The following is a 27,611-nucleotide window of genomic DNA, read 5'->3' as shown; positions in this document are numbered from 1 at the left end:
CAAAATAATAAATAAATAGAATAGTGTCTGTGGCTCTTTAACAGAGCACTTCAAAAAAAGAAAAGAAATGGTTTGGAGGCTGGCCCCCTCCTCTTTCTCATTTTCTCTGAAGTGTGGAAATTCAGAGCAGGATTCAGAGCAGGGAGAGAGAGAGAGAGGAGTTGCCACGTATACTTTCCAGGTGTAGATTCATAAGGGAGCATCCATTGCACATACCTGTTTGGGTACTCCATTAGCAGTCCTAAAAGAGTAGAGTGGTACTTGCCTTGTCTGTTTGTGCATTTGTCGCTTTTTTTCCTTTTCCTTTTTACATAGACATCTCGAGTTAAAACTGTGTCGCCAAAAGAGGTTCTATTGCCTTTCCTGAGAAAAGCAGATCTGTGGATCAATGGACACTTTGTGTATCTTTCTCATTAATAGGCTGTTTGTGATTTGGCAGCTTGGTAGCTTTTAGATGATCAGCCTCTTCCCTTGGAGGGCTTAGGGGAGACTGGAGCGGCGAAGCTTTTGCGGGCAGCCGCTGCTATCTGCAGCATGTTTGCGGAGTGAAGTGTGATGTGCTGGGTTTTCTCTGACTGCCCAAAGTTGGAGCGGAGCTTATGTCGTCAACTCAGATTGGACATGCACAGCTCTGAAGTCCCTGCAAAAAAGCTGAAGGTAAGTCCTATATATCATACTGAATACAGGGACAGGAGGGAGGAATGGACAGGGGTATCTGATAGATAAATATCTGCATGTATTATCAACACACAACCCTCTATTCTTCTGCAGTGATAGAATTGCCTTCATTTGACTAGGGCTGATCAATGAATGCCAATGGCTGTGGCTACCAGCAGGATAGCATAAAACAGTGTGAAAGGGCTTTAACTCTAAATATTTGGATGCAATCCCTTTCCTTGAACCCTCAGCATGACTCTTTGGGGCCGTCTCCTATGAAGAATGTCTTAAGCTGGGACAGTTCACGCTGTCCAATCTTTACTCCCAATTCAATCCTCTCTCAAGTCACATAAGACTTTTAAAAAGAAAGTAATAGAACTGAGGAACACCAGCTGTGTACACACATATTTTGTTTTGTCCTGCTATGGTGTCGACTCAAGCAGATTTTTGAAATTGACTATTGTATTGTCTTAAACACTGGAGGAGGAGAACTAGCCTAATTTGTCTCCAGTCTTAGATTCACTTTTGCTGGAAAGAGAATAGTCTAACGCATCATGTTACCCTTGTCTTCTGAGGCAGTCTTTCCAGCAGATAGAAAAGTCCTTCTTCCACACCTATCAGTGCCTGGTTGTTGTTGTTGTTTTTATACAAATCCCCACCCAATGAAACAGATGAACATACCTGTATCATAGCTCTGTGTGTGTATTTGTGTTTGTTGGGGCTGGTGGTCAACAAGCTGTTTGGAGCAAAGGACTGTCATGTGTGAAATATCACCACACAAGGGACCTGCATCTTACACTCCATTCACTATGATCAACTTTTCCTAGGGAGACAAGGGGGGAAATGTGCTGACCAGCAGCTGATGGGCAGAAGCAGCCGAGTGAAGATGGAGAACACTACAGACAATGGACAGAATCAAACAGAGTTCTTGCCAATCCGGGAGGTGGCCACCCTTGAATACCAAGTGGTCACCATCTTCTTGGTCCTCCTCATCTGTGGGTTAGGCATCATAGGCAACATCATGGTGGTGCTCGTGGTACTCAGGACGAAGCATATGAGGACCCCTACAAATTGTTACCTGGTGAGCCTTGCTGTGGCGGACCTCATGGTGCTTGTGGCTGCCGGGCTTCCCAACATCACGGAGAGCATCTATGGATCCTGGGTCTATGGCTACATTGGGTGTCTCTGCATCACTTACCTCCAATATCTTGGCATAAACGCTTCTTCTTGTTCTATAACCGCCTTCACCGTTGAGAGGTACATAGCTATCTGCCACCCTATCAAAGCCCAGTTTCTATGCACATTCTCAAGAGCCAAAAAGATAATTATTTTTGTCTGGGCTTTCACCTCCATCTACTGCATGCTCTGGTTTTTCTTATTAGATCTCAACATGGTAGCCTACAAAGATGCCACTGTAGTGTCCTGTGGGTACAAAGTGCCCAGGAGCTACTATTCTCCAATCTATATGATGGACTTTGGGATATTTTACGTCATGCCAATGATATTAGCAACTGTCCTCTATGGGTTGATTGCCAGGATATTGTTCCTAAATCCCATCTCGGCTGACCCAAAAGAAAACTCAAAGATGTGGAAGAATGATGTGGCTGCCCCAAACAAGACCAAAACAACCAACAAGGGTATCAACAGTGCTGTGGCTTCCAGAAGGCAGGTAGGGAAATGGCCTGCCAATGGCGCTTTTTTTTTGAAACTGTGGTTGTAGCTGGGGTGGGTGAGTGTTCTGCTGCTTTTGGATGTAATGGAACCAACATGTTTAGGAGCATTGTACCTCTGAATACAAGGGACGCGGGTGGCACTGTGGGTTAAACCACAGAGCCTAGGACTTGCCGATCAGAAGGTTGGCAGTTTGAATCCCCATGACGGTGTGAGATCCCGTTGCTCGGTCCCTGCTCCTGCCAGCCTAGCAGTTCAAAAGCACATCAAAGTGCAAATAGATAAATAGGTACCGCTCCAGCGGGAAGGTAAATGGTGTTTCCGTGCGCTGCTCTGGTTCACCAGAAGCGACTTAGTCATGCTGGCCACATGACCCGGAAGCTGTACGCCAGCTCCCTCAGCCAATAAAGCGAGATGAGCGCTGCAACCCCAGAGTCGGCCATGACTGGACCTAATGGTCAGGGGTCCCTTTACCGTTACCTTTACCTCTGAATACAAGCAGCGGAGCTGTGGCTTCATGTCTTGCTGGAGAGCTTCACAGTTCTTCCTGTTGGCATGATGGACTAGATTGACTATGGTCTGATCTAATGAGAACATCTTAACTTTTCTATTAAAAGTCCAAATACCTGACCTAGGACTTGCAAAGAACCCTTCATCTGTCTGCAATTGCAGTCAAAGACGGGCGTGGTGACATCACAGGGTGCTGTTGTCAGGAGCTACATCTGGGTAGAGTTGTTCTTTGTCTTATCACTTCTCTTTGAGCAGAAGTGATATCTATTGTTGAGTGCTGTAAGGTTCTAGGAGTTCCAGGTGCATACCCAGGGTTCGTGTTTCCTTTTGGGAGTGAGGCACAGAGGAGACTCCAGTATCTTTATTATATATGGTTTATTTACACACATATATAACCATATATGGTTTATTTACACACATATATCTTGCTTCTTTCATAGCTGCAGCCTTGAATTCAAACAGTCCCCAGCCATGGCTCTGACTCTCTGCAGCTTGCTGACTTTTACATGCAACCTTTCACCCCCAGGTTACCTGTAAGCCAACTCTGAAACTCTACTTTTAAACTCTGCTTTGCCTTCCAAACTAAACTCTGAGTTGAGGAAGGGGCTCCTCCCATTTGTTGTCTGCAGCAAAGTCCTCCCTCTCTAGTTACCCTAACGGTTCATTACCTTCCCTTTGCCTTTCTTAATTGCTCATCTCCCAGGCGATTTCCTGACGCAGGAAACTGGTCTGGCTTAAATTTCAATACTTGCTATATACAATGTCTAGCATCCAGTTTTAACATGTCAAGCATTGTTTAAATTCTAACATTTACTGAATCCAGGAATTTCGGGTGTCTAGCACCTACAAACTCATAACAGTATGGTGTGGATTGGCCTCAAAACAGCCATAATGGACTCCTGGATCAAATGTAGCTTCTTACTATGTGCTCAGTCATGAACCCATATTGTCGCTGCAATAAGAACCCAAGCAAATGTTAGTGCCAAAGCACCTCAAGAAATCAAATCCAAAGGGATGGGAGTTCCATTGTTTGTTGTTCAACTGAGATGCCTAAGGAAAACTCACAAATAGGTGATAGATGTCCCCTAAATTTTCTCCCATGATTTGGTAATCAGGATGATTGCTTCAGAACATGGAGTTTTTACTTTCTGGCAGTATTTTAGCAAATGTAATATTGGGATTTGTAGGATAGGCTCTATCTAGTCCAGTGATGGCCAGACTTGGCCCTCCAGCTGTTTTGGGACTACAACTCCCATCATCCCTAGCTTACAGGACCAGTGGTCAGGGATGATGGGAATTGTAGCTGGAGGGCCAAGTTTGGCCATCACTCCATCACTGATCTAGTCTAGGGGTCATCATGCCATCATCATAGTTTAACAGTTTTATACAATGTCCATTATAAACTAGACACTGTACAATAGCAAGTGCAATACAGTGGTACCTCAGGTTAAGTACTTAATTCGTTCTGGAGGTCCGTACTTAATCTGAAACTGTTCTTAACCTGAAGCACCATTTTAGCTAATGGGGCCTCCTGCTGCCGCTGCGCCGCTGGAGCATGATTTCTGTTCTCATCCTGAAGCAAAGTTCTTAACCTGAAGCACTATTTCTGGGTTAGCAGAGTCTGTAACCTGAAGCGTATGTAACCTGAGGTACCACTGTACATCCTTGCCAGCACATTCTAATTATGATACAATACTTATGGAAGTGAAAAGAAACTAACTGGCAAGGAAAATGGTTAGTTTTGCCAAGCATTGGGCAATGGGGGAAAAAAATGCAAAAGAAACATTTGGTGCTTGATCTCAGCAGGCTTTAATGAGACTTCCAGTTATGGTTCCTCTTCTATATTTAGTGTAAAATTAACTAGAGGTTTGTTTGTTGCCAAATTTATGGCCTAGCTTTGAGGTTCTCCTTGCTGTCTTTTGTATCACAATCTCATAAATTACCATATTAACAGAAGCCACACATTCTCATCACCAGCAGCAACTAACCATTCCTAAATGCCTAGGTAGATAGATTCCAGCTTACAGCTGGAATGTCAATAAGTTGGCACCAGGCACACTTTTTTTAAAAAAAAGGCATTTTAAAGTCAGGGAGCCACCACAGAGAAGACTCTGTCTTCATTCCCACCATGGGAAGATCCAATGTACTTCCCCTGGTGATGGAACAAATAGTAGGCTTTGCTGAGGATATGGACAGGATCACACAGGGAGAAAGGTTCCTTCGTACACCTGAGCCCTAAGTTGTTTGAGGCTTTGGGAGCCAGTGTGGTGTAGTGGTTAAGAGCTGTAGACTCGTAATCTGGTGAACCGGGTTCGCGTCTCTGCTCCTCCACATGCAGCTGCTGGGTGACCTCGGGCTAGTCATACTTCTTTGAAGTCTCTCAGCCCCACTCACCTCACAGAGTGTTTGTTGTGGGGGGGAAGGGAAAGGAGATTGTTAGCCACTTTGAGACTCCTTAGAGTAGTGATAAAGCAGGATATCAAATCCAAACTCTTCTTCTCTTCTTCTTCTTTGTAAGTCAAAGGTCAACAGTCAGTGTGGATCCTTCAGGAGCAACGTTATTTGATCCTTGACAGCTATCTCTGTTGGTTCCCTGGCAGCTGCATTTTTGAAAGATCTCAGGGAGGTTTATATTAAGTGGGTTATATATACTTTTAAATAAGGTGGCACCCATTTTGAGGGTGAAAGGACCCGCAGGCAGGGGATTTATCTCTGTCCTGGATGTGGAGCCGAGCACTGCTATTGGTTGGTTGTTCCTGCGCCCAGGGCAATGCCCCCAAATTCCTGTCGCCATTGGCTGATTTGGCGGCAGGAGGATGATCTGGGCTGTAATAAGCCAGTTCACAGTGGAGGCCCGGGACCTGCCCACATAGCCACCTGCCTGAGATGCTTCTAAATAAGGTGGCACCCATTTTAGGCGTGTCCAATTAATGTGTGGGTCCTTTTGGACCTGGAAGTGGAAGGAATGGGGGTGGAACAGAAGGGATGGAAATGGGCGCAGGGTGGGGAGGGCTTATGTGTGCTCCACTGATGTGCACTTTGATCCAGAATGCAACCTCCATGGGAGTTGCTTGTACATAAAAATAAAAGGACAGCTTCATTACAGTAAGTAACTATGCAAGCAGTTCCCAGAGCAGGGGGCCAGGGGTCATTGTGCCTGGCCTATCTTTGTCTAGCAAGAGCTATACCTGGCATAGCAATCCAAACTGCAAAGGGATTCCATGCTACTGAGGCACCTGGGGCTCCAATGACAGAGGTACTCTCAGACTACATACCTGCTATTTCAGGTCATGTGCAACCACCACCACCTGCCCCAACCTGGAACAGGTTGTCCTCCCAATTCCCAGCCCCAAGCTCCACTCACCTTTGGGACCTCCAACTTGTTAGCATCCACTCAGTTTATTGGCCTTCATCCAGTTAACCGGTAGAGGATTGTGCTGTAAATGTGTGACTTTAGGCACTTTCTTGGGACCTAGACCCACTAATTAGGGCTGTTGTAAATATAGCATTCGTTCCTTGGGATGAAATCATAGAATCATAGAGTTGGAAGAGACCACAAGGGCCATCGAGTCCAACCCTCTGCCAAGCAGGAAACACCATCAGAACACTCCTGACATATGGTTGTCAAGCCTCTGCTTAAAGACCTCCAAAGAAGGAGACTCCACCACACTCCTTGGCAGCAAATTCCACTATCGAACAGCTCTTACTGTCAGGAAGTTCTTCCTAATGTTTAGGTGGAATCTTCTTTCTTGTAGTTTGGATCCATTGCTCCGTGTCTGCTTCTCTGGAGCAGCAGAAAACAACCTTTCTCCCTCCTCTATGTGACATCCTTTTATATATTTGAACATGGCTATCATATCACCCCTTAACCTCCTCTTCTCCAGGCTAAATGTGATAGAGAAACAGTTAGTTAGTTAGTTAGTTAGTTAGTTAGTTAGTTCTCTCTCTCTCTCTCTCTCTCTCTCTCTCTATCCCTAAAATATGCTTGCTTATAAACAATATTGGAAGAATAATGTGCTGCAGGTGTGACGAGCTTCTGGGTTCAAGTCCTCCGAGATGCAAGGTGGTCCTGATGCTGACTGCATTTGTAAGACTGAGATTTATTTTTCACTGTATCATCACAACCACTTCATTCCTCCCACATGAATGCCTGAGGTTGCTGCTGTTGTTTTTTTACAACAGCAGCAGCAACATTCTTTCCAGGTGCCCTTTCTTTATTATCGGGCTCCATGCTGACAGAAAGAGAGGTGTTAACAAGGAGCATCCTTTCAATGCAGCCTTTGAAATCAACGGCATCCTTTACAAACGTATACCTTTGTGTTGCTGGAAAGAAGTCTTCACTGAAGCCTCATCACAACACTTATCAATTTCCAACGCTCAAATAGATTGTGGCTTTTGTATATCATAAATTGGCTCTTCTAGTCAAATTCTGTAGAGATATAGAATACTTAACTTGGGGTGCTTCGAGATTTTGAATGTTCTTCAGATATGTGAACACAGATCCGCTCTAGATGATTTATTTGGGGGGGGGGGTGAATGTCAGCATTCACTGGTGCAGCTGAGTCAACTCAATTTATTTTTTTAATTAACAAAATTTTCCTGGAATGGATAGCACTCCCATGTGCTGAATTTCAGCATTCACCTTTTACAGGACAGGACTGTTATTAACTGTTTTATTATTTGTCTGCCAGTATGCTTTTTATTATGCTTTTTATTATTATTATGGATGTTCCGTGATGTGTTTTTAACATTGTACAGTGCCCTGGGATCTTTTGATAGAGAGTGGTATATAAATTGAACAAACAAATAAAATATATATCCAGGGGTGGGTGGCTATCCTTTGCCCAAGACCAGAGCTCCATAAACCAAGTCTCTAGGGTGCACATTTTCCACTGGTCTGACAAATTGGAGCTAAGCTGTTGCTTCAGCAATGAAGGGGTCCCAAGCTATTTGGGGGTCTTGCCTGCTACGTCTGTTAGCCCCCTTTTCAGGCAGGCGGCTTGGCAGGTGGGCCCCAGGCCTCCCTGGCAAATGGGCCTATCGCAGGCCAGATCATATTCCTGTCGCCAAATGGACCAATGGGAGTAAGGGGACGTTCCCCTGGACATGGGACCAACCACGCCCAGGGGACGTTTAAATGCCCGACAGGTGAGGCCTTTCAGCCTTTTCTCTTGCTGCACCAGTTCTCCCATCCTCCCTCCCTCAGATTAGGGTTTTCATGTACACTTCGACCTTACTATGGACAATGTCGATCTCCTAACCTAACTTGGCTAATTGGCGCCGCCATTTGGGGTTTTGCCTACCTCATAGCTATTGTCACAACTTTGTAAGGTGGATAGGCATTGGGTAAGCCTAGTCTTGGTTGGAGGGGCGGTTGTAGCCTCCACCTGCCCCTCCACAGGGAAGGGTATGCGGTTAAAATCATCCAGCATCCAGGAGGAGTGGCTTCTGCCCAGATGGAGGCTAGGGCCATACCACTCCTCCAACAGGAACTGCTTGGGATTTGACATAGGCCACAGGGCACCCCCCCCCCATCGTCTTCACCCGTAGAAACTCTCCCAGTGAACTGGCAGGAGTGACATGCACAGTTGCTATGCCTATGGCCAAACCTCACATCTGTAACCGATAAAGTTGTGGCCTTATTTGATTCCCAATCCAATATCCTGTGTAGTGTCTAGTGATTTACATCTTGGGGAACAGGGTGGTCACGGGGCCTCGATACACAACACCAACACCTTGAGTTGGCCATGGTAGCTCATTGGCAGCCAGTGCAGAACTTTCAGGACCAGTGTCCCATGGTCCCATCAGGCTGCCCCATTTACCAACCTAACAACTGTATTCTGCACTAGCTGTAGTCTCCAGATCATCATCAAGGATTGTTATACAGTGGACGCTCGGGTTGCGAATGTGATCCGTGTGGGAAGCACGTTCGCAACCCGCAGCATCCACAATCTGCAGCGTCGCATCTGCACACATGCGGGTCGTGACTCGGTACTTCTGTGCATGCGCATAGCGCGATTTAGCACTTCTGCACATGCGCAAACGCAGAAACCCAGAAGTAACCCATTCCAGTACTTCCAGGTTCGGCGTGTTGTGCAACCCGAAATTGCGCAACCCGAAGCATCTGTAACCCAAGGTATGACTGTATATCTTTAAGAACAAGGCAAAAACATTGCCTTTGGCCTTTTAAACTGGGCAGAGGGGTGCTTTTGCTAGTTATGGGAGCAGAGAGGAGGTAAGAACACTATCTTTGGGCATCAGTAACTGTTTGCCTCTCAAGGCTAATTTTGGATAGGAGGCAATTGTCATCAGGATCACAGTGCAGAAGGAAAGCCCTGCCTCCCCAACAGCTGTGGGTAGAATTATAAATTGGCATTTGATACAACATGTCATTTGGCTCTTAGGCTGCAGTACTGTGCACACATATCCGAGTGTTGGACTGCTTGAGCTCAGCAGTACTTACACTCCAAACATGCATCGCACTGTAACATTCTGAGTTGGAGTCAAATAAATAGTTGTACTAGCAAACATGCAGTGGGACTCCCGCACCACACCACACCGCACTGCCGGAGGGTCCATAGAACACCCCAAAAAGTGTGCAGGGAAATAAGAGGGAAGTTTGTTGCATCGCACAGGTAGAAGTGCTTGTGCTGACAGAATGATTGCCTTAGTTGCTATGTTGAATTCCACCCGCTGTTTTCTTGTCATGTCCCAGAGAAGAAAGGATGGAATGTATTACCAAAGCAATGTTTTGCATATACAAGGTCTAAGGTGCAGATATTTGCATCTCCTGGGGATGGTGGAATCCCAGCCACTATTGCTCAGAGCAGATGAAACTGCACTTAGTGAGCGGATGGTCTAATCCAGTGAAAGGTGGCTTCATAGCTTCATATTTTCTTTATTTATAATTGGGGCAGCAGAATGCCAAACACAGACATCTGGTCCCATGTATGAATCTTAATCTGATTAATAACTACATGTAATTTTTGTTAGGATGTTTTGTTTTGTTTTTCTGTTTTAAACATAGAACAGTGTCCATTGTGTGTGGCATGTGCCACAGCAGAGATCATTCAGTTTGCAACTAAAAGGTGAATTCTGTCAATGTAAAGTCAATGAGCCAAGGGGGTGGTTAGAGTGTTGCTTAGCAGCCAGGTGGAACAACCTGAATGAGGGATCAAGTGCTCTGATTGGCTGTGTAGTTCAGAAGGAACTTCATATAAGACCTGAACCTAGAAAGGCAAAACCTCTCCGTTCCTTTCTCCTCAAATTATACACTGGTTTTGTTCAGCTTGCTCAGTGAAGTGTTATCAGAACTTAGCTCATGTTAGCAACATGACCTTGATAACATATTGTTCTGGTGGTGGTTTCTGACTGTACGCAATGGCCAGGCAGTGGTCTGCTTTGGCAATGCTGTTCATCAGAACTCAGGGGAAAGGAGGAGCTGTTTTCATATCCTTTGCAAATTTGAGTCCTTCTAACAGGCTGTGAGGGATGTGGGTGGCGCTGTGGGTTAAACCACAGAGCCTAGGACTTGCTGATCAGAAGGTGGGTGGTTTGAATCCCTGCGACGGGGTGAGCTCCCATGGTTCGGTCCCTGCTACTGCCAACCTAGCAGTTCGAAAGCAAATCAAAGTGCAAGTAGATAAATAGGTACCGCTCCAGTGGGAAGATAAACGGCATTTCCTGCTGCTCTGGTTCGCCAGAAGTGGCTTAGTCATGTTGGCCACATGACCCGGAAGCTGTACGCCGGCTCCCTCGGCCAATAAAGCGAGATGAGCACCGCAACCCCAGAGTCGGCCATGACTGGACCTAATGGTCAGGGGTCCCTGTGAACCTGGAGCCATCCAGGTGTTGCTGGAATTCAACTCCTATCAGCCCCAGCAAGCCAGCAAATAAATGACCAGCGATGATGGGAGTTGGAGTTCAACAACATCTGGAGAGCCACAGGTACCTTGCCCCTGCAATAGGTGATCAGCTTTGACACTAACAAATTTCTTCTAAGTTGGCACAGCAGAATCATAGGGAAATGTACTTTTTTCAATAAACAACAACGGTCCATTTCATTAAGGATAGTGCAAGAAAGATAAATACCGATTTTTTCATATGCTAGTATTTCATTCTTATCCTTTTCCAGAATTCCCTTTGGGCTACCGTGTTTGTGCTGTGCTTATCCAAGCAAGTGTCAAACTCTTCAGTGCAATCGCACTGCTAAGGCCATCTCTGCTGTGGCCCTGAGAATTTTCTCAAACCAGCCAAACACCTGCAATTTTGTTCCAGTGTATGCTGCAAGCAGATTGCTCAGCCTAACAATACACTCTCCCCCAAATTGTTCTCAGCTTTTAAAGAACTGAACCGTGTTATCTTACCTTACCCAGCTATAACCCTCCAGGCAGGCTATTTATCGGCTGCTTTTCTATTAAATTTTGAATTTCCACCGTCTTTCTGCTGATAAGTGTTTTTACCTGCCGCAGTGATGATATTTTTAAGATGTGATGGTGTGTTTTAAATTAGGCACTCAATATTATATGGTTTGTAAAATGTTGTTATAAATTGTGCTTTAATGTGTTGGAAGTTGCCTTGAAAGGGTCTTCTTCTTCTTCTTCTTCTTCTTCTTCTTCTTCTTCTTCTTCTTCTTCTTCCAGACTATTATTAGGCCTTCCATTCAGACTACCATCTCCCTTCTATTACTCCACTCCTTTGATCAGGATTTTAAAATATTTTCAACACAAAGAGAGAGAGAGAGAGAGAGAGAGAGAGAGAGAACTGTAGGAATGATCTGCCGAGTCACTCATCTTGACAACTACACAGGGCTTAGTATCCAGGGTGGGGAAGGAAGCACATAGCTAGGTGCAAAACACACCTGGTGAATTTTGAACACTGTGGGGGGGGGCGGAGGGCTGTTAGTACTACAGCCCTACTACAGGAGTCGGCAACGTGCGGCCCATGGGCCGGATGCGGCCCACGAAGACTGTTTTACCAGCCCACAAGCCGCCAACTAACCAAGCTGTCCTCTCAGTGAGATGCCTGCGGGCTGCGCTAAACCAGCACAGTGCGGGGACTTGCCAAGTGGTGCCAGAAATTGCATCTGCGCATGTCCAGACACCAAAAATCGCTTCTGTGTAGGTGTGGTTTTCAGCATGTGGGCATGCGCAGATGCGATTTCCGGTATCTGCACATGCGCAGAGCAATTTCTAGCATCACGCTGCGCCAGTCCGGCCCACGGACGATCTCCGTGGGAGTGATTCAGCCCATGGCCGGTAAACCTTGCCAACCCCTGGTCCACTATTATGCTATGTATTATGTTTTTATTATCATATTTTGTAAAATATGTTCTTAATATTGTACACTGCCCTGGAATCTTTGGATAAAGGCTGGTATACCAATCAATCAATCAATCAATCAATCAAACAAACAAACAAACGCTCATGGCTTCCCCCAAAGAATTCTTGAAACTGTAGTTTACCCCTCACAGAGCTACAATTCCCAGCATCCGTAGCGAACTAGGATTCCCATAAGCTATATGCTTTAAATGCATGGTGTGGATGGGCCCGAAGTCACCTTATGCAAGAAACCAGCTGCTTGGGGAGAAGAGCAGGGTTTTAAATGGCTTGGTTGACAAGGATTGGTCCTTGGGAACAGCTGACTCAGACGGGCTTGTTCTGCAGCCTGGGAGGCAACTTTAAAGCACAGAACTTAGTCTACCAGGCTTATTTGGAGGAGGAGGAGGTGGCTAGAAGCAAGCTAGTGGTACCCCTAGTTTCAGGTCCTTCCTGGCTTATTACACCTGAGGAGCCATGTGGTTTTAACCACAGCTTCTGGCTTGGTTTCTCAGCATAGAGAGCAGCTCACAGACAGCATATGTAAACAAGCAGAGTCAAGGAAAGTATTAGGGGCAGGCAAGCTTTCATCAGGAGAAGTCTTGTCCAAATGCGGAGAACAAAAAAAAGATCAGCTACTTTGGCCAAAGAAATGCAAAATGAGGGTGAAAACAAAAATCAACAAACACATTATTAAAAATATTAAGATCAACAGTAGAAAAAAAGAAAAGAAAAGAGTAGAAAAAAGAATAGAAAAAGTAAACACTTTAGAAGCAGGAAATCAGCTAAGGCTGTGGTTGGGATTTTGGGATGTGGTTGGGATGAGATCACAGAGAAGCTGAATGAATTCTTTTTGTCTGTCTTCTCAGTGGACAAAGTAGGTCAAATCCCTGCACCTGAACTAACTTTCATAGGCATGGAGTTTAAAGAAAACAGTGGTGACAAAAGATGAAGTTCTAGGCCTTACTGACAAATCAAAAACAAACACATCACTGAGTTCAGATGGCATCCACCTACATGTGAAAATGCTGTCCTTCTAACAAGCATGTGCAACATTTCCCTAAGATCAGCCTCCCTATCAGAGGACTGGAAAGTGGCTAATGTGGTGCCAGTTTTTAAAAAGGGATCCAGGGGGATTTGAAAAATTACAGGTCAGTTAATTTAATGTCTGTTTCAGGAAAAGTTCTATGGTGCATTATTAAAGGTAGAATTAGTAAGCAGATGGAAGAACAAATTGCGATGAAGCAAAACCAGTGTGGCTTCTTCAGGGGTGAGTCCTGTCTAACTACCTTTTAGAGTTCTTTACAAGTGTCAGTAAGCATGAGGATAGGCTATGATCCAGCAGACACTGTGTAGTTCAAAAAAAGCCTTTGATAAACCCCATCAAGACTCACATGGAATATGGAGAAGATCAGTAACAATTTAAAGGACAAGAAGTGGAAAGTAGGAATAAACAGACAGTTCTTACCATGAAGGGATGTAAGGTGTGGAGGTCAGCCAAGGTTTTGTGCTGAGACGTGTGCTTTTCAACTTGCTCATAATTAGCCTATAGGTGCGAGATAGCCAGGTTTGCTGATGACACCAAACTGCTTAGGATGGTAAGAAGAACAACAACAACAGTAACAAGAAAAAGGTGAAGAGGAGTGATTGTGAGGAGCTCCAAAAAGATCTCTTGAAACTGGGCAAATGAGCGTTTCTGGTCATGAGTCCACCAATGAATGGAAAACACTCCTCTTCCCCAATTTCACCCTTCTGACATTAGCAGGCAACAAATTGTTATTATTTTCCCAGATTAGACCTGTTCAGAATCATGGCATTTAACATTTGTACCTGAAATAGGGTCACGATCAATGAGACTATAATACAGCACCCTGGGTAAGCTGGCTGTTTGAAGCTTAGAAGATCAAAGTCTCATTTCCCTCATTCAGAACTCAAGAGGCCAAGTTCAATGCAAATTCCACGTTGGAGCATATTTCACTATGGCATGATCATTCAGGGAAAGGTTGCGCAAGAAATTAAATGTGATAGTGGCAACATTTTTAGAAATAAAAATTTCGTTGGTTTGCTTCTAAATGTTCTCTTGTATATTGTTACAGCCATATTGCATATTGTCATTTCTCTCTGTAAAATTAAGAAATAACTTTCTCCCTATACTTCTGTATAGATTGATAGCTAAAGATTTTTTTATTTTTTTAAACATAATTTTTATTAACAGGCCAATCATATCACATTATTTCAAATCACATTAATTCCAAATTATACAGCCAAATTTTTCAATTTTCTTGGGGGTACCCATACATCAAGCTCCGGACGAGAATCCAAACATCACTTCTATTACTGCTTTAATTAAACAGTTCTATCCAGTTCTATCCAGATAGTCTCTTTTTTACTTTCTTCATCTTCTTGTTGTTGTCATATATTCCTTTTTTGCGATCTCTGATAATCTTCACAGGCAGGTTAAAAACAAACATTGTTTGTGTGGGTTTTACGCACTCCACAAGTCATATCTCACAGGGACAGCCACCATTCCACTCCTCCTTCGAAAGTTTATCTTCGGTCTGCCCTTTAGTTTTCCCAGGCTTGTAAAATATCTCCTAGAGGGCTCTGCCAGGTTAAAGATCAAATTCCAAACATTTTTCACTTTCAAATAGTCCTGGTTCTCCTCCCCCCGTCTTTCTTAAACAAGCCTGTCTTGCGAGACGCCATTTTAAAACTGCGTCATAAAATTTTTCCATTCTCTGTTCTTTACCAATCCTTTCTTCATTCATCATTAATTCATTCCACACAGTTTTTAGATTCCTGCTTGTGTAATAAAATACGGCGGTTCTTTTTTCTATGGGGTGGAGGGTTATTTATGCTCATATAAGACAAAGAAAGAAAAGTTTTTTCCTCCACCCCACCTTCTTAGCTCCAAACATACCCATCTCTTAATGGCACTTCATCTCTTGATTTATTTGTCTTCACCCATCGCTCCGATACCAGAGATCCATTAATCAGCAGTCTTATCTCCCGACCTTTGCTTGACGTATGTGCTTTAACATCTTCCAATTATATATTTCCAATTATATTTTCGAGTTAAAGCGAACCAGCACGGGCAGATTGGGGACGGCGTCTGGGAAGAGCCGACTTCACCGAGGGCTGGGCCAAGTGACCGGGGCACCCCCTTCTCTTGAATCCGGGGGTGCATTGTGGCCACCGCTGGCAAGGTAGTCCCCCCCCCCCATATCCTTGGGGGGGGGGGAAAGACTGCATATTTCCCATAGCAGCCTCTTAATTACCTCGTGTGGGTCAGAGAGATGTTATTGTCGGCCATCTTCCAATGCGCCACCTGGTGGCCCCCTGATAGCTAAAGATTTAGTGGTCACTCTTATTGGAAGCCAGAGGGACTATAGCTGAATGGCAGATCACATGCTTTGTATGCAAAAGGTCCCAAATTCAGCTCCTAGCATCTCCAGATAGGTCAGGTAAAAGTCACCCTGAGCACCATAAGTCTCAGGACACACACACCCAGCTCAAGGAACAGTGGTGCCCTGCCTATCCTGATCCCTTGCAGGCCAGGTCACATGTCACCTCAACTAGATCTCTGATCTTAGCATTGTAGTCCTACAGCATTAAGATTGCAGATTATCCTCTGCCTGCTCTTTAATAGTAAACTGGCAGGATTTATCATTTTTCTAGTCTTAGCACTGTGGTCCCACAGCACTAAGATGACAGATGAATGTCTGCCTGCTACCTTTTTAAAGAACAGAGGCTTATCCCCAAGCTTAGTGCTGTAGGACTACAATGCTAAGATTAGAGGTAAACCTTTGCTTTGCTCCCAGCTTGAAATTTGTGAAAAATGGCCTGTGGAGGGTGGGCCAGTTTTGTTGTAGATATTAATATTGCACGACTTGAAGCAATAAGATGTATAAAAACTGACTTCTTTTGGAATAAAAATTGTCCAGACCCATAAATATGATTCAAAAGCTTTACTAACCAGAACTTTCTTCATAACAGATACAAAGACAAATAATGATACATCCAGATAATTCCATAAGGCATAGACTTGTCAAAGCATAGGTTCATCTTCTTAGTAATATTAGATTACTCCAAACAGACCTGAAATGAAAAGTCTTTCTCTTCCTACAACCTCTATTTGGCTGGAAATGTTATCTCTCCTAGAAAGACCTCATTAGCACAACTTTCTCTCATGTGGCTGGAAACAAAATACCAAAGGCAATTCCCTTCAAAATGGTGATTTGCAGCTAAATACCTAATTCATGTGATCTAAGGTTAAACACCATGTGAAAGAGCAAATCACATCAACAGTTAATGATTAACCCATCTAAGTACTTAGAGAGCTCTGCTTTGCTTTAGTATACCCCAATGGAATTTTCCAATGTTAAACCCTTAGCAATACACATACAGGCATTTTCCAGTGTGCAATTAAACAATTACATTTAACAAGTTCCAAATCCGCAGCCTAAAAGAGGGTTCTCAGCTGCTACTCTAACAATAAAATTATTTTTAGGAAAGGCTGTGCCTGCCACCTAATACTGCTTGAAGTGATAGACGTGATAATTATATAATGAGATGTCCTAATGAGGAACCACCCGCCATATTTCTAAATCTTCCTGCAATTATCAAAATGACTATCATATCTGTGTGATCAACATACAGTAGCTGTATAGAAGAAATAATGCATTCAGGTCCACAAGCACATCTATAATGGCACTGCGATGGAATGGGAGTCAGAGGGAATGTTTATTATCTCAACATGATGAGCCATTCAGCATCTGCAGTCTTTTGCAGAAAGGTATGCAATTTGCGAAGAAAGAGATGCTCAGGGGTCCTAAGTATCATTCTGACCGAATACGCACAACACATTTCTCTCTTTGTGTTCTGAAAGGGATAATGGTCAATCATTGGAACATGCCAGGCACAACCCACTTTTAAGTCATGTTGTTTTTATTTGGAGAAGTGTTTGATTTTTGCCTGTTTTGCATCTTCTGCTATTAGCATACATTTCTGACCCAATCCTCCTAATATTTACTCAAATGTATATAGGATTACCTTATTTTTCCGTGTATTAGACAAGGTTTTTTTGACTCAAAAATCATGCCCAAAAACTGGGGTCATCCTATACATGTATGGGGGGGGGGGCTGCGAGCTGGTTGGCGGATGCGCAATTCCCCCCATGCAGCAGTGGGAGGTGCACACTCTAGGGAGAGTTTTCCGCAGTGGCGTGGAGGGGAAGCTGTGTGCGCCAGCCAGCTGGTTGGTGGGCGCGCAACTCCCTCCCATGCTGCTGCAGAAGGAGTGCGCTCTAGGAAGCTGTGAGCCCCCAGTCAGCTGGTTGGCAGCCCACACAAGTGGCATGGGGGGAGAAGAAGAAGAAGAAGAAGAGGAGTTTGGATTTGATATCCCACTTTATCACTACCCGAAGGAGTCTCAAAGCGGCTAACATTCTCCTTTCCCTTCCTCCCCCACAACAAACACTCTGTGAGGTGAGTGGGGCTGAGAGACTTCAGAGAAGTGTGACTAGCCCAAGGTCACCCAGCAGCTGCATGTGGAGGAGCGGGGACGCGAACCCGGTTCCCCAGATTACAAATCTACCACTCTTAAGCACTACACCACACTGGCCCACTCTGGCAACCCCCAGCAACAGCCCTGCTGGAGTGATGGCGTGTGTGCAATTCCCCCTAAAAAAAAGCTCAACAACATTGGGCCATCTCCCCTCATTTTCTTTGGGGGACCATTTAAATTTGGTCCCCCAAAATAGGTCCCCCAAAATAGGGGGCATCTTATATATGGGGGTGTCTTATACACAGAAAAGTATGGTAAATTCAAAAGGGCTTACTCCTAGAGAAGTATGTTTGGGGTTGCAGGTGTGCAGCACAATCTTATGCAGGTTTATCCAAATGCAAACCCCACTGTGTTTAATCATAGGTCCTAGTTGTGTAGAGTTGGAAGAGACCCCAAGGGTCATCCAGTCCAACCCCCTGCAATGCAGAAATTACATCCCTGACAGATGGTCATCCACCCTCTGTTTAAAATCTACCTCTCTTTTAAATCAGAAGCAGTGAAGGCGGTGAAGGTCCTGTGTGCGTGTCTGGAGGCGGTTGGAGGACGGATGGCGGCTAACAGATTGAGGTTGAATCCTGGCAAGACAGAAGTACTGTTTTTGGGGGACAGGAGGCGGGCAGGTGTGGAGGATTCCCTGGTCCTGAATGGGGTAACTGTGCCCCTGAAGGACCAGGTGCGCAGCCTGGGAGTCATTTTGGACTCACAGCTGTCCATGGAGGCACAGGTCAAATCTGTATCCAGGGCAGCTGTTTACCAGCTCCATCTGGTACGTAGGCTGAGACCCTATCTGCCTGCAGACTGTCTTGCCAGAGTGGTGCATGCTCTGGTTATCTCCCGCTTGGACTACTGCAATGCGCTCTACGTGGGGCCACCTTTGAAGGTGACCCGGAAACTACAACTAATCCAGAATGCGGCAGCTAGACTGGTGACTGGGAGCGGCCGCCGAGACCATATAACACCGGTCTTGAAAGACCTACATTGGCTCCCAGTACATTTCCGAGCACAATTCAAAGTGTTGGTGCTGACCTTTAAAGCCCTAAATGGCCTCGGTCCAGTATATCTGAAGGAGCGTCTCCACCCCCATTGTTCTGCCTGGACACTGAGGTACAGCTCCGAGGGCCTTCTGGCGGTTCCCTCACTGCGAGAGGCCAGGTTACAAGGAACCAGGCAGAGGGTCTTCTCGGTAGTGGTGCCCGCCCTGTGGAATGCCCTCCCATCAGATGTCAAAGCGATAAACTACCTGACATTCAGAAGACATCTGAAGGCAGCCCTGTTCAGGGAAGTTTTTAATATGTGACATTTTAGTGTATTTTTCATCTTTGTTGGAAGCTGCCCAGAGTGGCTGGGGAAACCCAGCCAGGTGGGTGGGGTACAAATAATAAATTATTATTATTATTATTATTATTATTATTATTATTATTATTATCATTATTATATCCTCCAATGAAAGTTCAATCCTACATGGACAGCGGGAGTTAAGGTCAAATTGCATCCTATGTTAAATAATATCTGCCCTTCCGTTTGTGGAGGCATCTTTGATCTAACAGAGGCTTCTACTAATGGGATTTTTTTTGTCAATTTCCCCTGAAATTCCCTGCAGCTATGGAGCTGTCAATTTTTTTTGTTAGATCGTTTTTATTAATTTTCCAATAAAAGACATCCAATTAATATATCAAATCATAATCCAATAAAAATAATAAAATAAAATAAAAAAGGTAGAATTATCTTCCGAATTATAATTGTCAATTTTAGTCCTCTTGCTTGCTGATTTTTCCAATCCTAATTTCAGTTCTCCACATTTTGTAGCAATTGGCAACTTCATTTTAATTTAACTCATCATAAAAATTCATCAGCATTTAATGTGGATTTCTCCGGATGAACACATTTTGATTTACAGTTTTGATTAATATAATTAATAACAATTAATAGACACATATTAATATACACATATCTGAAAGCAGTTTCCCCTAATACATGCATTTTTGTGAACGTTAGGTGAAGACCTGTGTGAATTTTGCAGGACAGTTGTGTTTCACTTCACATATTGCTTTGGAATGTGTGGATTTGATAGGTTTTGCTTTAAGTGCATGCTGAACAGAACTTCTCCTTCAGCCCATCTGCAGCTTCTGAAAATCTACTCCATAAGGGTGGAGGACTGACTGAAACAGTTTGGAAAATAGGGCGGGTGCTGTGGGAGAAAGGGAATAGGCAAACATCACCTCTGCTCTTCTTCCATCAGCAGAATCCTTCAGGAGATCAGTCTCTCACAAATGGAAGGAAATGGCTGGATACAACCAATTGTGGTTTGATAGGTTCTGTTTTGTTGTAAATCAATAAAAATTATTTATAAAAAACAAAAAAGATAGGTTTTGGCATTGCAAAAAAAAAGTAAGGATCCTGTTTTCACTGATGTGGATGATTCCCCCCCCCCCTCTTTTTAAAAGTGAAACCTTTTATTAAAACATTGGTTTGAAAGCCAAACAGATATAGCAGCTGTGAGATGACAAGCCCTCTCATTTGCACACAAAAGCGTTGAAGGAATGGAGTGGAACGTTTTTCATATTTAGAACAGCATCAGATGCTACTTTTAAATGTGCAGCCGTGGTGGGGAGAGACATCAATTAGCCCTCCACTCGCTCAGTTTAAAAAAACAGCTTGCTATCTTGTCTGCGTGACTTGTGACATGCTGCTATTCAGAAACAAAAGAATACCAAATAATTATTCCATGCAGAAATCTTCACTTGCATTTTTGGGGGACTGTGGCCAGTACCTTTGCCAAGCCCCTCTCAGTTACAAAAGCTGCCTACATTTTCTGCTTAATACAGCAAATACTGAAATGCAAAGCAGCCGCTGAACCTTAACAAATGAATGAATCAAATCAGGTATTCGGTGAGTCTAATTGAGGGTTGATAATTCTGTTCAGTGTGGGGAAAGCATTGTGGACCTCAAAGGTCATTTAAGGCCACAGAAGGCGACTGCCAGGACCCTATATCCCAACATCAGTACCTGAGTTGGCTGCAAATCACGTATCATATATACGTGCAATTTGCCTCATGTCAACTGCACAGCTTGGAAAGAGCACAGCTGTCCTTAAGTTCACCTGAACCTCCTGCAATAATGTTCCTCTACAAAATTCAAGCAGAAAAGAACTCTTTAGCATCAGAGGCAAGGAAGGTCTTATTCTCTCTCCCTCTCCCTCTCTCCCTCTCTTTCTCTTCAACAGGTACATCCATAAACAAGTGGAACCTTGATAAATAAAAGGATCCTTTACTTTATTCTGTTTCTTCCCCATCTTTTACCCTAAGGTCCCAGGGTTGGTTACAAACAATCAAGACAGTTCCAAGCATTCAACAATTAAAAACATGTCCATATATGAAATCAATGCAAACATTTCAAAATAATAAAATATGGACACAGTTCAAAATAGTTCCAATGCAGATGCAGACTGGAATAAATGTGGAATGCTATGTTTTCCAAGCAGCTGGGTCGGACCCCCCCCCCCGTGAATACTACATTCCATCCCCCTTCCCCCAGACACCCATCCCCTGCAATAGGCCAGTGAGGATTGCCCTATTCTCATTTGGCTGGCTTTGGGGAGTTATGGGACTGCCCCCTTTGATCCCCCCATTTTTATACTTCTATAAACGTTGGGGTTCCCCACAGCATGCTGCAACAGTCCTTTTGCTTCTTAGCGGCTACATTTCCATTCACACCTGAATTTACTGCAAGAGGGAGTAACCGCATGGTATCATTAATGAACTTGGTGCTTCACAAAGTGGCATAAGCCAAGAAGTCACGTCCCTACCCTGCAGAACTTGCAATTTTATAGAAATATCATTCCCATAAAGCCCTGTTAGCGACCCTTTCCTCATGCAACAAAACAGAAGGGTGGTTGCATGAGATACAGGAATGTAAACACACCCAGGCTATCCATTCTTGGTCGTGTCAGCAGATGAACTGCAGTGTGCTCGTTTACCAATGGGAGCCTTTGGGTTTTGGACTGGAGTCTGTGGGCCTCTAGAAGTTGCTGGACTACAACTTCCATCATCACTGATGATTCTCTGTGTTTGGTTGGAGCTGGTGAGAGTTGAAGTTCAGCGACATCTGGGATGCCTTGGGCTCCCTATTCCCAGAGAAGCCTCAAAGTCAAGTTCTCAAGATCCATGTTGTATCGAACAGAAGGGCCATAAGCCCGCCCCTGTTCCCAAAGAAAGCTAATTAGAAACACTCTTTCAGATAATGGGCCTTGTACAGTGGTACCTCAGGTTACATATGCTTCAGGTTACATACGCTTCAGGTTACAGACTCCGCTAACCCAGAAATAGTGCTTCAGGTTAAGAACTTCGCTTCAGGATGAGAACAGAAATTGTGCTCTGGCAGCGCGGCAGCAGCAGCAGGCCCCATTAGCTAAAGTGGTGCTTCAGGTTAAGAACAGTTTCAGGTTAAGTACGGACCTCCGGAACGAATTAAGTACTTAACCTGAGGTACCACTGTACTGGCAATCACTTCTGAGGGCTAGCATGCACATTCCCAGAATAGTATGGTAGATCCTATGTTTGGTGATTAATTTGGGGTGAGGAGAAACTCAGAAGCGCAATTCCAAACAAGAGCAGCTTTATTAATATGGCAGAGTGTTTGCCTGCTGCAGAGTTGCTTTGCTAGTTAAGGAGGTTCTCAGCCTTTTTCCTTAGCTGCTATAAAAAGTACGAAATTCAAAGGAAGCAATATCCTAATGAGAATATTGTACACTTTGGAGTGTTTTCATGTTTTAAAAGTACAACACTTTTACCATGAAGAGGATCACCGGGGGGGGGGGGAGGGAAAGGAAGGTTTATCTCATCCCTAAATTGAAATCTTAATAGCCTTCTCAATAAGGCCTATTCAATATGTTTTCCATACAAAAAGATCCCCCGATGATTGAATTTTCAAGTGCTGTTTAATGAAGACTTCTTCAGGGGGAAGCATCTTGCCATTCCTGAGAGGGCATTAATGAATGGTTGTAATAATGGATTAGGTCAAAACACTTCAATGATATATTTTCAATCTCCTTTCTAAGTACTGTGGCTATGTTAAAACCCACATCAAGGCCAAATGCCTTGGCGATGCTCAATGTCTTAATGATGGATGAATCAAACTATTCTTCATCCCTGTCTCCATGTGTTCATTTACAAGTCCATTCTGTCCTGTTTCTGCATCAACCTGCCATGCTTCAATATGCATTTTCTTACACAATAATATTTAAATATGCATTTTGTCCCAGTGTACTCCTGGTACATTGGGGGAGAAATCTGATTAAGTGCACATGTTAAAATAACCTAATTAATGCACACTTTCCAAAACAATACATGAGCCGAAACACAGCCAGCCTTCCTAGCCTTACCAAGGTAGTTCATGTGCTGGTTACTTCAGGGCTGGATTACCGCCATATGCGCTCTATGTGGGGCTTCTCTGATTCTGCAGTCAGTGCAGAACACTGCAGCACGATTGCTGACAGGAGTGAGGCCTTGTGCTTGGAGATCTGCGCTGGTTGCCGATTTGCTACTGGGCCAAGTTCAAGGTGCTACTATTAGCATGTGAAGCCCTTAACAACTTGGGACCAGTTTATCTACAAGACTCTTTTCCTAGAAAAAAGAGTGTCAGTAATCACCATGATTCTCTCTCCCTTTTCTCTCATTCTCTCCTCTCCCCCTTCAATTAATTAAAGCCGCACTTTGTCAGACCCTCCCCCTTCTTCAACCTCTCCCCCCACCTTGCAAATAAATGTGTACAAAATTCATATACTGGGGGAAACTCCCAGGACGTTTCAAAGCCCAATTCAACGTGTTGGTGCTGACCTTTAAAGCCCTAACCAGCATTGGCCCAGTATACCTGAATGAGCATCTCCCCCTCCATTGTTCAGCCTGGACACTGAGGTCCAGCTCCGAGGGTCTTCTCGCTGCGAGAAGCCAAGTTACAGGGAACCAGGCAGAGGGCCTTCTCGGTAGTGGCGCCTGCCCTGTGGAACACCCTCCCATCAGATGTCAAAGAAATAAACAACTATCTGACTTCCAGGAGACATCTGAAGGCAGCTCTGTTTAGGGAAGTTTTTAATGTTTGATGTTTTATTGTGTTTCTAATATCCTGTTGGGAGCTGCCCAGAGTGGCTGGGGAAACCCAGCCAGATGGGCGGGGTATAAATTATTATTTATTTATTTATTTAAATCTTCTTCTTCTTCTTCTTCTTCTTCTTCTTCTTCTTCTTCTTCAACAACTTTACATAAAAATGCATATACAGTGGTACCTCGCAAGACGAATGCCTCGCAAGATGAAAAACTCGCAAGACGAAAGAGTTGTGTTTTTTTTGAGTTGCTTCACAAGACGAATTTCCCTATGGGCTTGCTTTGCAAGACGAAAACATCTTGCGCCTTTTTCTTAAAACCGTCAATGCATTCCTATGGGAAACCGTCAATGCATTTCCTATGGGAAACCGTGCTTCGCAAGACGAAAAATTCACAAGATGAAGAAACTCGCAGAACGAATTAATTTTGTCTTGCGAGGCACCACTGTAGTAGTGAAAATAATGTCCATACCTCCTAATACAGAAGCTGCAGCATATAGTCCACAGTAGTTTACCAGCCTTAGCGTCTGAGATTCTCAGCTCACGTTGTAAAGTATCTGACTTCAGTGCCTTTCAAAAACGTATCCCCTTTGGGAATCAATAGAAAATTGCACTTCTCAAACCATTAGCTTTAAGGCATCATCATTAACTTCAGTTGGCTTCCTCTACAGTAAGTGCTTGGGGGAAGAAGGCCTCCAGCCTGACCTCAATAGATAATGCTTTGTTCTGCGTTCAGTTCTTTTCTCTCTCTCTGCCACCCTGCCCCATTTCTGTAATAGTTCTGTCCCACAATCCCATTCACTATTACATTAATGGCTCTTTGCTCCTGTTAAAATAGAGCACTCTTAATTTAGTGCAGTGGGAGAACGCTGAGTTCGGGCTTGTAACTGCATCAGATTAAAATAATTTCTCTTATTCTCTGGACAATTCTTGGGCAGAGGTTGTGCTGAAATAACTGAGATGCTTAAATTGCTTATGATTGGTTAGTATCGCGTAACCCCTGAAGTCTCAGACAAAAAGCTTCTAGCATGGGGAAAAGTATCGTGTAGCAAGTTATCCATTGACCTTTCTTTGAAGGACTGAGTCACTGCAGCACATTAATGAGAGAGTTGGGGCTTGGTTTCAATGATAAGAAAACAATTATGATTATTCAGAAGCAGCAGAACACTTTCCATTTTATTTTTTCAGAATTTGATGGCATGCTATAGAGATGGATATTAATTTTATAGGTTTGCCGAAGTAGTGGAACTCATTCAGAGCTCCACAAACATGTGGAGGGATGGGGGAAATTTGATTCAGCAATCAAAGCCCTGAAGTGTTTGCTGTGTTCCTTCCCTACTTTCCCCTCCCTTTCTGTTGCTCACATGGTATTGTTTCCTGTTCCCCATAGGTTACCAAGATGCTGGCTGTGGTTGTAATCCTCTTTGCATTTTTGTGGATGCCCTACAGGACCCTGGTGGTTATCAACTCTTTCCTGTCTCGCCCTTTCCAAGAAAATTGGTTCCTGCTGTTCTGCAGGATCTGCATTTACCTAAACAGTGCTATCAACCCTGTGATTTACAACCTCATGTCCCAAAAATTCAGAGCAGCCTTCAAGAAACTCTGCAAATGCCAGCAGAAGCAGTCGGAGAAGCCCAACAACTACAGCGTGGCCCTAAACTACAGCGTCATCAAGGAGACAGACCATTTCCACACTGAGCTAGAAGACATCACAGTCACAGACGCTTATCTGTCATCCACCAAAGTGTCTTTTGATGATACCTGTGTGTCTTCTGAGGTAAAGAAGCACTACAAAGCTTTAAATGTGTCCTTCATCTTAAGGTCCATGAAAAAGGTGTAACTGTGGAAGGTTTTTTGACAGAGGTAGAATTGCTGCCTAGAATCCAAAGAATCCAGGTCTTTAATAAAGGGATGGGGATAGTGTGGCACTCCAGGTATTATTGGACTACATCTCCCATTACTACTACTACTACTAGTAGTAGTAATTTATTATTTATACCCCGCCCATCTGGCTGGGCTTCCCCAACCACTCTGGGTGGCTTCCAAAAAAAATTAAAATACTGCAATACATCAAGCATTAAAAGCTTCCCTAATCAGGGCTGCCTCCAGGTGTCTTCTAAAAGTCTGGTAGTTGTTGTTCTCTTTGACATCTGGTGGGAGGGCGTTCCACAGGGAGGGTGCCACTACCGAAAAGGCCCTCTGCCTGGTTCCCTGTAACTAAGCTTCTCACAGTGAGGGAACCGCCAGAAGGCCCTCGGTGCTGGACCTCAGTGTCCGAGTAGAACAATGGGGGTGGAGAAGCTCCTTCAGGTATACAGGACCGAGGCCATTTAGGGCTCTAAAGGTCAGCACCAACACTTTGAATTGTGCTCGGAAATGTACTGGGAGCCAATTGCTTATTGCAGGGGCCAAACGGCATTGGAATCCAACAATAATTGCATGGCCATAAATTCCCCATCCCTGCTTAACCCAATACACATAGAATAATAGAATTGTAGAGTTGGAAGGGACCCTAGTCCAACCCCCTGCAATGCAGGAATATGCAGTTGTCCCATAAAGGGATCGAACCTGCAACCTTGGCATTATCAGCACCATGCTCTAACCCACTGAGCTATCCAGGGGGCTGCTAACATATTTAACAACATTTTGATCCACAGATCACCTTTGTAGCTCACATTTCTTCATGATGGAGCTCAGAGCAGCTTTCTGTCCAGATGCTGGCTAGACTTTGTATCAACAAATTGGCTTTCAAAGGAAATTAGATAAAGCATGGAGAATAAGGCTATGGATGACTTGGTGGCTACCTGCCACCTCCAGGATCAGAGGCTATGGGTCTCTGGATACCATTCACTGGGAAACAACAGAGAAGGATGTCACCCTCCAGTGCTGCTTGTGGGTGTTTCTTAGGCATCGGGTTGGGCATTGAAGGAAATTAGGATGGTGGACCAGATAGGCCTTTGGCATGACTAGCTCTTACATTCAGTGACCTCAGGAAGTCGATAGGCGCAAATCAGAGACCACAGTCTGTGTCAACAAAGTGACTTCCGCTTGTGCAAAATGCTCTCTGGATCCCACTCATCGTTTATTATTTCATTGGAGCGTTTTGAAGTACAGTGGTACCTCGGGTTAAGTACTTAATTCGTTCCAGAGGTCCGTACTTAACCTGAAACTGTTCTTAACCTGAAGCACCACTTTAGCTAATGGGGCCTCCTGCTGCTGCCACGCTGCCAGAGCACAATTTCTGTTCTCATCCTGAAGCAAAGTTCTTAACCTGAAGCACTATTTCTGGGTTAACGGGGTCTGTAACCTGAAGCGTATGTAACCCGAGGTACCACTGTAATGGTCTGTGTTAATCCACTCCAGAGCAATTACAAAAGCCTGGTTGTCAAGTGGCAACAGAGAGAGCTACTTCAGGCATCAATTCAGCATTCCTGTGTATTTTATTCTTCTCCTTTAAAAAAACCCAAACTATAAACGTTGGTCTGTCAAGCAGTAGGACACGATGGGTCGCATTTGCATGACTTGTTTCCCCTTCTTGCTGCACACACCTCTGACATTTCAGGTGACTCATTATTTCAATTTCTCCTTTCAGGTGCTGTGACGTTGGAGTCTTCATCTGCTCTGTCTCTCTTACTTTATTTGATCTTGCAGAGCCACCCAGTTCTGAACCAGTCTGGTTGTTTTCTAGTTATATTTGATGTGACTGAGCTTGATATTACAAATGCTGACCCTGTTCACACCACAGGGAAGCTGCTTCGTTTCATTAAACTATGCTTGCTATGTGGAAACTAAGA

At 44.2% G+C, this 27,611-nt stretch overlaps 1 protein-coding gene across 1 annotated transcript; it reads left to right on the top strand.

The window, feature by feature from the left end:
- On the top strand, positions 1-27,611 carry TRHR (thyrotropin releasing hormone receptor). Its single transcript, XM_083450636.1, has 4 exons — positions 1-657; positions 1,485-2,326; positions 25,208-25,594; positions 27,410-27,611. The coding sequence occupies exons 2-4, from the start codon at positions 1,520-1,522 to the stop codon at positions 27,416-27,418; spliced, it is 1,203 nt and encodes a 400-aa protein (XP_083306762.1). The 5' UTR covers positions 1-657; positions 1,485-1,519; the 3' UTR covers positions 27,419-27,611.

This window comes from Podarcis tiliguerta (genome assembly GCF_965153285.1).
Source record: "Podarcis tiliguerta genome assembly, chromosome: 7".
Lineage (NCBI taxonomy): Eukaryota > Metazoa > Chordata > Lepidosauria > Squamata > Lacertidae > Podarcis > Podarcis tiliguerta.
Note: the sequence above shows the minus strand (reverse complement) of the source record. Positions and strands in the feature narration are given on the sequence as shown.